The following is a 12282-nucleotide window of genomic DNA, read 5'->3' on the forward strand; positions in this document are numbered from 1 at the left end:
GACCGAGGCCTCCAGGAAGAGAGCACCACGCAGCTCCCACTTCAGCCTTGCTCCTTCTGGCATCAGCTGCTTACCATCAGCTGCCTGAGCAGGCGGCCTGCCAGCCTGCCTCCTTAAGGAGCCAGCTCCATATTACACGCTAGCAAAAAAGAACACTTTCTTCAGAAACACCTCAGTCTTTGGCTTTCCTTTTGTTTCTGTTGGCTTTACTTCATTCTTAGTCATTGTTGTGATTGCAATGGCATCCAAAGGCTGCCCTTTCCTAATCTCCACTAACATACTACTCATGCACAGCATAAAAAAACTAATTAATGTTTCCCCTTTCCAGTGCTGTGCAAATATTGACCATCTAATCTTCACAGCAAACCAGGCAGACCAACACCTCTTCTCTAGTTACTGACGACAGCACCTTGAATTATCCCTGAATATGAGCTTCCTGGGATCTTCTTTGGGCTCTCCTCCTGGTTGCGCGTCAGTTCCTTAGCACACTTCTTACTCACACCTCTCACAATGTCTTCCCACAGTGATAGTTACTGCCCACTGCAGAAGAGATCCATCCTCCACAGGTCACAGAAAACCAAAATGTCTCAATCATGTTGTTTTTCCCTGTCTCTGTAAAATGAGGGATCGTCATCCCTTCTTCCTCTAGCCCTCAACTTGTTCATCTAGTTTGACTTCACACCAAAATCACTGCAGACTGGGAGAGGTGTTTTTACAATAGATATACTATTATCTACACTTGGACTGGTGTTCAGCTTTTTGGACCTCAGAGGTTGTTGCAATATAAAAAACGCTGCTAGACTGGATGCATCCATTGGAAAGTAGCAATTGGGACCACTGTGATATAGGGTCCTGGTCATTAATTTCTCTCTAAGTGCTGCCATTTAAGTGAAACTGAAGAAATATATTCAATATCTCTAAATTCTTTACTGCAACGTCTGCCTCAAGGTGTTACACACTGCTATTGTCTGCTGTTAAATACCTGTTGTGTTTTATTCCAAGGTGACTAAAATATATATACATATATTTCCTAGTTACTAAAGCATTTGGCGAGCTTCCAGGATGAAAGTGAATACAGAAATGCAGAACATTTACTATTCAAGTAGATAGGCATCAGTGCTTTATGAACTATTCCATTACATCAAAAAAAAAAAATCATTGTGTCTTAACAAAGGGTCTTGAGAACATTTGCTTTAAATTGAAAGAATGTATTTTTACAGTACCAAGAACACTGCTAATATCGATCCAGGTGTTCTGTGGAGCAATCTAATCTTTTCATTGCGGCACTATTGAAAATCTGGTCTTGTACACCGGTGATACTCCATCTTTCAAAGTTAGCAACAATGAAAAAGTAAATCCTTACATTAATTTAAAAGGGCTTACAATTGCATTAACGATCCTTTCATTGGAGTGTGTCATTTAGGTAATGGCAGATTAGCGTATTAATTTCCCTTGGCTTTGCCTTGGCCTTGTAACTCCTCTAACTGATTATTAACTAATTTGTAAAGTCTCCCAAATGGGACATTAACTCTTAAATACATTTCTCTTGCTGTTTGTTATATATCCTAGAAAAAGTAGACAGTCAGATAACTGTTTTGGAAGTAGCTTAATATGAGAAAAAAAAAAAAAAAAGGTTAACAAAATACCAGATTAAAATTAAGTTTGTGAAATGAATCATGGCTTGAAATATCCCCGATATGTGATGATCTAAGATGTTACACACACTCATATGTATATATATATATATTTTCACAAAAGAGGACTGGCATCAGAACATATGCAAGCATATGTGCTCTTGGAAGTACTTGTAACTCCTGCTACTTCTAGTCCATAACAACACTCATGCAACCAGGCAATCCTCTAACATGCTAAGCTATGAAACCCAGGAGAAAGGCTCATGGGACCAAATCCTGTACTACTGATACTATAACTTTCCCTCTGCCTGCTCAATCCAACCCAGAAATCATGAGACAAAGGCAGAGCAACCTGAGAGCACAAGCCAGTCAGTAGCATCTAGTCCAAGTATTTGAATCACCCAAGGCAATGCTACATTCATTAACTAAATTAGTTATTCTGTCCACTGCCAAGCGAGAGAAGCAAAAGATCATTTTGGTATTTTTTCTTATTCACAATAATTACTTACAATTGATGCTGCCTCATTTTGCTTGCATGGAGGATGGCTGTTGGGTCTTGATGTCCTCACTGCATCAAAAGAAAATCTACTTATGGTAGGAGTAGAGTGTTTTTGCTATGTATTATCTGTAATGCAGTGTTCTTTATTATCTGTGCTGTTGTTCAGGCATGTTGGGTGGTGCACAGCCCTGCTCCAAAACGTGGGAGTATGGGGACGTCTCTCTGTCGTGTTGGACCTGCAGGAATGTGGTGTGACTGCAGAGCTGGGTGGTCAGGCTGCGCCCAGGGAGCTGAGTAGCCCTGCACGGCAGGGGGGTGGACAGGAGATCTCTAGAGGTCCCTTCCAACCTCAGCCACTCTATGATTCTGTGATTCTGTGACATGATGTAGGGCAGGAGACTGAAATAAATCTTTATGACTAAGTAAAAACCCTTCGTACTAACCCACTCATCTGCAAGCTATTCATGCAAGACAGAATAAATGACTACTGGCCAGCAATATCCGAACTGCAGAACTTTGAATACTGAGATGCTGAATAAATTACATGTTTCCACACAAAGAAAATAACACCTAAGGTATAACAACACTTCAGCTTTTTCAACAGGATTCAACTTCAGTATTAGCAAGTGCTTCCATTTGTTTATGCAGTCCATGTTTATGTTCTATTTCTTCACTTCTCAAACTCCCTCCTCCTCTTTGGTTATTTCCTTATTTTTAAAGCAATCTTCATCTGCTTTTGAAAAGAGGCGACTTGGCACTACTTCTACCTGATTTGCTGGAAGGGCAGCTCCTGTATGTTTTATCTTCTTAGCAAGGACAAGACATGTGGTGACCTTTGAGAAGTAAAATCATTGTCTGGTATGGCCCAATACATATGGGTCTGCAGAACATTCATTGGTATACTAAAACCAACATCCTCACCAGCTTTTTCATATCAAACAAATAGCTCTCTATCACCATGACATTCTCAAATTGCTATTTCCATAACTTTCCCCTGGAATAAGCCTGTATACATTGCAGTTACTTAGGTCACCATGACTTCTATGCAATATCATCAGAGGCAACATGCAATCTCAAAGCTGAAAAACAGAGGACTCCATGACCAAAGATTTTAAACTGTTTTCCTGGAATGCCTTTTTATTTAAGAAATCTGCTTTGTAACTTGTTCTGACAAATGTCACAGGTGGAGAAATTCTTCCTCTAAGGGGAGATTTAGCAGACTTTTATTTCTCTGTATTTTTCAGGAGACTGGATTCATCAAGTACAAACTACTTTTTGATTGGTGTGTCCACACGCTTAGTACAAAGACATGAAATACACAAATGGGGGAAATGACAAATAATCATTATCTACAGGTAACTTTTTGGCACAGAAATATCATCCAATGCAATCAAGGGTAAAGTGCTGAGGTAGTAGCGTAGAACTTTGTAGAAGCAGGACTTCCCGCACAGAACACCATGCTTATTCTGTTCTTCACACTGACCACCAACCCAGATGGGAAGTTTGGCAGGCCCACCAGCACCCCTACAGATGGTTTTGAGAAGGGAGTGCCAAAACCCAGAAGGTTATAATTCACAGGAGGATTGCAACTGAAGAACATCCATCTTAGGAGAGGTCATGTTAGCAGCAGAGATGTCACAGGACAAAGCCCGGAGAAGTAATTGTAAAGATAACCTAGTTTAGGATTTGTCACCTCAGAACAGCGAAACAGAAATGAGAATGCAACTTTCCTTCCTTGGGAAGGCTCCACAGAAGAAGCAGCAACCAAAACACAGGTCTAAACCTAGAGCGGTAAAGACTCAGGCCATTTGTGCTTTCTAGTGCGGTTTTCAAGAGGGTAAGGTTAGTCATCTTGGAAAGGACAAATACAATTACAAAATCTGAGCAAGAACAGTCAATAAGGTCTTGGATGCAAGAAAGCTTCTGAATAAGTTTTGTACTCAGAGTTAAAAGGTTGCTTGAGTTCTTCCCTGAATCAGGACTGAATGCCGAAAATATCTCACTTAGGGGGTGACAAGAAAGTTTGTTATCTGGCTTCACGGGGATATGGATGCCACCTTTTGCAAGCTGTTTTTCAGTTCATTAACACGTGGAAACATCTGAAAAAAAAAAAGATGAGGGCTGTACTGGAAAACATTTAAATACCTTCAGATCTCTAGGAATCGGTGGTAACCTGAAGCTTCGCCTCTGAAATGAACTTGATGCCACAGCTGTCCTGAACTGTCTTGAACCAGGTGTCGTATTTTGTCACCTTCCAGTATTTTGGCTGCACAGTTCTCCAGCTGCCCAGCTACCCAACTCAAACTAAGTGAGTAAACTAAGTGGTAACACTTCTAAATCCCTGAAGAGAACCATTGCCTTTTGGTTTGCATATAAAACCAGTCTTGTCATTGAAGGATGATGCTTTAGGATGAACGATGCTTTAGGTAACTGGATACTCTGTTCTGAAATAGCTGCTGCTGAATTACAGTTAGACCAATACGTATATAGAAGATTTTCAATCATGAAAGTCTGTACTTTACATAGTAGAGATTAAATAATTTTGAACAATATGCATGACAAATGCAAAAAATACTATTTGGCGACTTAGAGTTTTAGAATGTCCAGGACAACATTCAAAAGTAATCTGATGCTCACAGTCTCTCTTCTCATCTCTTTGCTTAGGCTGAATATCATTACTACCAGAAAACACTATGATTTTTTTTTAATTTAAAAAAAAGGTCTTTAGGCAATCCAATTGAAACACAGATCTATGATGTTTTAATAATTGATTTGTTTTTCTTCTCCCACTTGTGAGTTTACCTGAATTAATATTTTATTAAAAAATCAAAGTATCATTTGGTCTTAAAAAAGGCATTGTGGCATTGTCCAATGTACACAGTATCTAAGTCCACGTAAAAGTTAATCAGCTATAAATTAGTGTAATTCACATATAAAAATGCTCCTTATGTTTACATTTTAGGCCACAAACTAGTCTCAACATGTTTAAAAGTAGGCACTTAAAACAGCCTGCACTTGGCCAAAAATACCATCACATCATTTTTTGGTTACTGAGGAACCCAACAGCACTTCTCTTTGTCAAGGTCAATATGCACAGCTGATCATCAGTTATTATCATCCTGAAGTAGAAACTGAAAATAGCTTCAGTCTTACTTGTTCTCCCTTATTCCCCCTGTCTCATGGAAAGGTGTATCACATGTTTGAAGACCACAGTTGGAATTTTCCCCCAGAATAAGTTCCAGCAGCTGTCTCTACTGTGTTTGAAACAGACCTTATTGAACTATTTACAACATTTGCATGTTCCTAAATGGGAAGACCATGGATCCCGTGGGCTGTAACAGGCTGCAGCTGAGGCTAAGCACTGGTACTAAGGGCTACTCATCAGGCACTGACTTGGAGGAACTTTGGTCACACATTGTTTAACCATGAAATGTGATGGTCCAGCGTGGACAGTATTTTTTTTTGCCCTGAGCCACATCAACCCTCCTTGGTTATTTCATCATCTGACCAGATGTGTTGATGCAAACCCCATCCTACTTGTCCCTGAGCCAAAAATATTTGTTCCAACGGTGCTGGCTGTTTCAACAGGCAGTTAATATCCAGGTGAAGCCATGTAATTATTTCCCTGAATATCCAGGGTAAGGAGGGGGTGGGGGATACTGTATTGAAGTCTGTGGAGTTGGAGTATATGGTGGAGGTAGATCAACGGGGTACTCCATTTCGTATTCATAGCTGTACGGTGGTGGAGCCACTAAAAAGGGAGAAGAAAGAAGAAAGAGTTAAAAAATAATATTTTTCATATGCAGGCCCCTAAGTATTTTCTTGTTGGCATTAAGATTTCCATAGAACAGATGTAAAGTCTACTGACAACATACATGCTTTTTCTTTTTTTTTTCTTTTCCGGACTGTTGCTATAAGTCACTCTATGTCAATACCAACCCTTGCTTATTGCCCTTTCCTTCACCGCTTATCCCTATGCCCGCAGACATGCCACAGACATGTTGTGCTGCTAACAGGGCTTGAGTGGCCGTATGGCAAAAGATACCAGGGTGGTGTGGCAGAGAACTACATTTTTTTCAGAAGAGGGAGGTTGGGTTTTCATCAGATCTGTTCCCTTTCACCCCCTTCACCAGTAACACAGATTTATGTTGTCTCGAAATGATGGTGTAGCCAGGGCCTTCACTATCTCTACAGACAATGGAACACCCTCTGGGTTCCCAGGAGATGTGTGCCATGCCATGCCATGCCACGCCATGCCAAACAGTGGAAAGTTCCTTGCAGCACAGCAGTGTAACAAATGCTGGACATTTTTCCAGGATGTTCCCAGGTCTTGGGATGAGGAATAACAGAGCTTTCATCTTCTTCTCCCCAAAGGAGACACTTGAGGAGAGCCCTGTGTCTGTAAACCAGGTCAGGCATTTAGAAATATATATATATATATTAAGAGGCAGCTGAAAAGCTTTTCTTCAATTATTTCTGCTAGCCTTAGAGAAATATTAATTCAGTGATCACAAAGTCAGTAAATGTTGCAGAATTGTATGTATGGTAGGAACAGAAAGCCCTGTAACAAAACCCCATTACAGCAGTCTACCAATTTTATGCTTGAGTCTGCCTGTTCTCAGTTTGTGTCACCATGGAGGCCGCTCTATTCCTTGCCTAGGTATCTCAAGCAGACTGGCATCAAAATAGCACTTTAATAGGGAGGAAACAGAAACCCAGGATGTTTGTGATGGAGGGAAGAGACTCAAGTGCTGGTGTGGCAGGAAAAGTACTCGCTGCTCTCTGAAAACCTGGCTGCCACAGTGGCTGAGGCCAAAGGCACCTCCTCACTTGCTGTTCCTCTCCAAAACTGGCAGTGGCAGGAGGACAAATCTTACAGCCAAGGCCAGGTCAGTCATCACTCCAGAAGTGTTCACGACAATGGGGAACACAGAAACCATTTCAGGGCTTGCCCCATCCTCCGAAAAGTGCTGCTGCTGAGAGAAAGAACTGCTCAAACAAATATTTGGACCAGGAACAGGGAGCGTGCAGAGTCAAACTGCCTGGAGGTAGAGGGAGAGGGGGTGAGTCATAGCAGGAGCAGACTTGGGGAAGAAAAGGCTACAGCCCCAGAGCCTTCATTTTGCTGTTGTTTTTACAGCTTGCAGTCACTGTTAGATTCTAAAGTAGCTCTTCAGCAATTCATGGCTGAGAGTATTGAGGTTTTCTTTCATTACTCATCTCTCTATGCAAAACAATGTTGCCATGATAAGGATGATTATAGCTGGGTTTAGTTTAACTGGGAAGTCAGAATGAGGGAGAGAAGACACTAAGAGCAGTGAATGTGACGAAGGAAGACAAATACTGCACAGCTTGCCTGTAAGTATACTTAATGCACCTGGGGTTTGTGGCAACCTTTTCAACAGGAGGGAATATAAAGGCAGGAGATCTGAGAGTGGGATGGGGGGACGTGCTCTGTGAAACGCCATTGCCCTTCATGACAGTGAACTCTCAGTTATCCCTAGGCAGTTGCTCCTGGATGTGTAATTAATCACATCACCAAAGCAGAGACACAGCTGCAATGCATAAACACCGTTAATGCTGCTTCCAAGGGCCAGCTTTGCTCTTCAAAACTATGGCCATTTTCATAAGGTGGGAACCCCAGAAAAATGACCCCTGCAGCTGTGGTGCTCCTGTACCCCAGTCCTAGAGCGCAGCGAGCTGACAGGCATGGTGCAGAGAGCAGCGCTGCACAGAGCTAGCTCAGGTACCACCAGATGTATCAGCTCCTGCTCACCATGGGCACAGCTACGCTGGACCAGAAGTGTAAGGGGTCCCTACTGCCCCTTGGGGTGCCCCAGGGCCCTAGCTCGGTGCCTCCCCTGGTGATGCCCTGCACCTGAAAAACCATTATGGCAAAATGGCATATGGCCATTTTGGCATAGGGCATGCCGGGCCCCCATTGTGCAGGATGATGAAAGGGAGCTGACTGCACGCGACCCAGTGCAACTACAAGAACCAGAGCACAAAGGAAAGCCAGCGGATCTGTCACCAGAGAGCCTCTGGCACGTGGAGAGAGCTGGTCCCGTGCAGCACGGCGAAGCCTGGACGTGCTGCTGCGGGCACCAGCCGCCGTGCAGCCATGCTGATGGTCTGGCACCTGGCCAGATCTCGTTAGCCCACCGAGGAGCAGAATAAAGGAGCCTGGGCGGAGCGTGGCACTAATGAGCCCTGCTCACGCCAAGCTGTCTTGTGATTCTCCGCAGGGACTCGTGGTCGTGCTGCTCCCCTGCAGGCCCAGGAGAGCCCCCGGTGCTCGCACCCATGTTTGCTGTGGGGCCAGGGCTGTCCAGAGCCACGGCTCCACCGGGATTGCTGGTGCTCCTGTGGGCCCCGCTCTGCCCCCTCACCTGGGTAGGTGCTGATGGCGTTGATGTGCGTTGTGCGGATGACCCCGACTCGAGTCCCACGGTTGTTCTTCATGCACATGCAGATACAGATGGCAATCCCGGCGATCACTCCCATTATAAAGACTATGCCAAAAACGATCCCGGCTATTGCTGTGCCTCTGCAAGGGGAATGGAAATAAGCAGTCAGTTGCAGCCAAATAATGTTTACAAAAAATAATGAATTCTTTCCTCAGGAGTGGCCTCATTTGAGCAGAAAAAGTGCATACTGGCTATTGAAAATGCTGCAAATTTTGACCCATTAGAATAAAAGAAATGAAAGATCTCAGAGACCGAAATGGAGACTGTTTCAAAGTCACCTTTGCAATTATGCCAGATCACTCTCCTGATTTACTGTATGTGAAATCCTCCCATTCCAGGACCTTCTGCATTTAAACACTTTTAAATATTACCAAAATAACTTCCTCCCTTTCTCCTCATCACACAAGAACTTTTTTTTTCCTAAAGGCATGATTTTCTTTCTAAAAGGCAGTGTAAGCTATCCCCAGTAATATATTCCAGAAGCATTCAGAAGCGCAGCCTGCTTCCACAGGAATGTTTGTGTCATTGTTTTATCTTAGGTCAAGAAGTCCTCCTGCTCTGCTTCTCAGCCCACAGATTAAGGAGAGCCTGCTCTTCTTGAGGATGAGCAGCAAGAAGCAAAGCAAGTGCATATCCTTTCACACATCTGCCGCTGCAACCAGTGCAAGTATTTGAGGCTTAAATGATTTCTTTTAAAATGGACCAGAGGATGGAATGCAGCTCAGCCCCTGAAGTAATGAATCGGACTTTTCTTGAAATCATACAGAGAAAGGACAGGAAGCCTCATTGTGCTGAAACACAGGAGAAAATCCTCACTAAAAGGGACTGAGGAACTCCCAATAATACTGAGGGCAAAATTAGCCTTTCTGATGGACCCTGTAGTTCACTTGGGCTTGTTTCAGGAATGGGAATGAAACGTTACATGAACGACAGTATTTATAGCCTGCCCTTTTATGAGACAAACCCAGTGACTTCCCAGAAATACTCTTACTTTGTGCAGCTCTTCTTCCTCTTTGGAAGCCACCTATTGGCTTCCAAAACGTCAACATCAACAGGAGTCAGAGTAGACTCAGTATTTGAAAAATCAGACCTTTTATTTAGGAACCTAAATACAAATTTAAGAGTTTGTTTGTAGGTACCAACTTTTCAGGAATTTGGCCAACATTTGCAGTAATACTGAATTGTATAGCATAAGTAAACACAGACAATTTGCTGTCTTAGTAAAATACACTGCCAGGGAGCTAAATTGCTCTCTGCTGTTATGTAGCAATGAATGAAGGGTGTGCAGGGAGAGTAAACCTGCTAATATTTTGCAGAATACATAAAGGACGAATTTATGAAATGCTAACTCACAGCAGCAAGCACCTGGCCACAAAGCCAGTAGCTCAAAAGTGATTTTGGAGCACTGCTGTGATCAAGTACTTTGGTTTTAACCTGTATGAATAACTTTAAAAACACCTCCCCTGCCTCTGCTTCACTCTGACCTTCTCTGGGAGTGTTGTGTTATGGTCACAGGGAATGCTCTTACACCCAAATTTCTTCCACCCACTCCTAGGTGGAAGAAACAGAAGCAGTCAGGACTTGGGCTGCATTTCTTCTTTGTGCGTGGCTCACTGCTGCACAGCACTTGCAACCCAGGTAGGCTCTGCCAGGCAAATCTCCCTAAATCCTAGAAACTACAATAATTTCCCTTGCTCATAATCAGCAGCAAGCTGAGGAAAATGTGACTTCCATCCTAAAGGCTGACAGACGTGGGTAATGCACAATATTGCACACACATATAGCTAATACACAGTATAATTACTTTCCAAGAGCTAAATTAAAATTTCTATATTGATGAAGCTCATTTTAAATAGAGCTTGACTCAGCTGACTCCAAAGGCAAAGGTGCCCTGGTTGTTCCACAAGCATTCAGCTGGATGCCATTTGGTTATCAGCCCCAAGCGATGGGTTGCACTAGCAACACAGAAAGGATTCGTCCTGCACCAGCGCCCACCAGACAGCTTGCATCCAAAGCCCACTTTCCCCTCCTGCATGAACAGTTATTGCTCCAAAGCAGTCTCTCCATTAATTCGGATGCAGATTCAATGATACTCTACAAAGGAAGAGTGTTCATAAGGAAAAGGAAAAAGCATGACAAAATGTCTTATGCTGTCTTCAAGAGGAGTTTCCACTGTTCCTGAGATATTACACAGATGCTTATATACTTGTCAGCTTGCTTTGGGTGACAGAAGTGAGATCTGAGGCCTTACTTGCAGTCCTGCAGTTTCTCGTAGTGACCTTTGGATGGTGCTGGCTGACGGGCACCATTCTGCCTCTGCCAGGAAACACTGGCAGGGCAAGACAGCTGCAGAAAGCCCATTGGCATCTGCCTGCATCTGAAATTCATGAAGAGCTAGATTTGGCTAGTATATACATGTGCCTGAAATCCACTGGCAAAACTGGCAAGTTTGAAAAGGCCTCTCAGTCTAAACACACCTTCTGCCAGGTTCACCATGCAAAATGAGGAGTTGTGTTTTAGCGTACAGTTGTGTTTTCGCTTTAGTTGTGTTTTAGCCCGCATCAGCTAGCACATTCTTTTGCTCGTATCCACCATAGGTCCTGCTGGTATAGCCACGAACTAGGAACAAAAATGGTCACCAAAGAAAATATCCACCAGCTCAGCTTGTCAACAAAGCCAGTAAGTGCAAGTCCTGCTCACGGTTCAGAAATCGGGACAGAAAGTGGTTTAAATAGCTAGACCTACTGCTGCTCATGGATCCTTGTTTCCACACTGCAGTGGTAAATTTAGACCACCTATGGGTAGTTACGCAAAGAGAGCCTGAGGTATGGAGCAGAAGATGTAGGTCACTTTTTAAAGCCGGCTGCAGCCTGGCTGAGCATCAGCAGAGAGGCATTCACTGGCCTTTGTGGGCTTCAGATTATAGCCAGTCACCCACGTTGAGCTGCTACAAGGGACAGAGTGTTTAACTTCAAAAGGAGCTGGCTCAGAGGACATGGGGAGATGCGCATGGGGACGCTCCCTGGCACACGTCCTGGTGCAGGGACCTGCTACACCCGCAGTGGCTCCTGTAAAGCTACGAGCACTTTGCCTTCCCGCGTCAGTCTGAGTGTCCCGGCACGGTCACAGGCATGTAGTAGTGGTCCTGTGGATATAACACAAAACAAAGACTTGTGCTTTTTGTGGAAAGCCCACGGTATGACTAGAATGTGTGAAGAAAAAAAAAGTATGCAGTTTTTAATGAAGTGTCTGAGTTTCTTTTCATGCTATTAAGGAATTTTTGAAAATAAATGTCCTGCAAATACGTATCCCCTATTTTATATTTAAAAATGCTTGCTTTGTGTCTCTTTGTCTCACAGATATTTTAGACTTCTATGCAGTGACACAGAGGGATACAGATGATATTTTTCATTCTATCTCCACTGCAGAGCTTTTCAAGGGAAGCTGCCTAACAGATAAAGGACACTGTAGAGCAAAAGGAGACCTACAAACCACACAGCAGAGTCACATAGCAACTAGGAAGTTTGAAACAGAGGGAAAACTTTGAAACAGCACGATTTAAAGGAAAACATTATGAAAAGTCATTTACAGAAGCAAAAGACATATGAGAGAACCAGCACCAGAGAGAAACAATGCCTGGGAAAGTAAAGAGGGAGAGGGGGAAAAATAGTTTTCAAATGGT

The 12282-nt window shown here is 43.3% G+C and overlaps 1 protein-coding gene across 1 annotated transcript in view; it reads right to left on the bottom strand.

The window, feature by feature from the left end:
* Positions 1 to 3247: 3247 nt before the first annotated feature.
* CYYR1 (cysteine and tyrosine rich 1) overlaps positions 3248 to 12282 on the bottom strand; it is a 57008-nt gene continuing 47973 nt past the window's right edge. The window contains exons 3-4 of the mRNA XM_035315534.1: positions 8523 to 8680; positions 3248 to 5884 (exon numbers count right to left, since the gene is read on the bottom strand). Of these exons, the coding sequence (XP_035171425.1) occupies positions 5751 to 5884; positions 8523 to 8680 (292 nt within the window). The 3' untranslated portion in view covers positions 3248 to 5750. The remainder of the gene's footprint in view (positions 5885 to 8522; positions 8681 to 12282) is intronic.

This window comes from Oxyura jamaicensis, chromosome 1, assembly GCF_011077185.1.
Source record: "Oxyura jamaicensis isolate SHBP4307 breed ruddy duck chromosome 1, BPBGC_Ojam_1.0, whole genome shotgun sequence".
NCBI classification, from domain to species: domain Eukaryota; kingdom Metazoa; phylum Chordata; class Aves; order Anseriformes; family Anatidae; genus Oxyura; species Oxyura jamaicensis.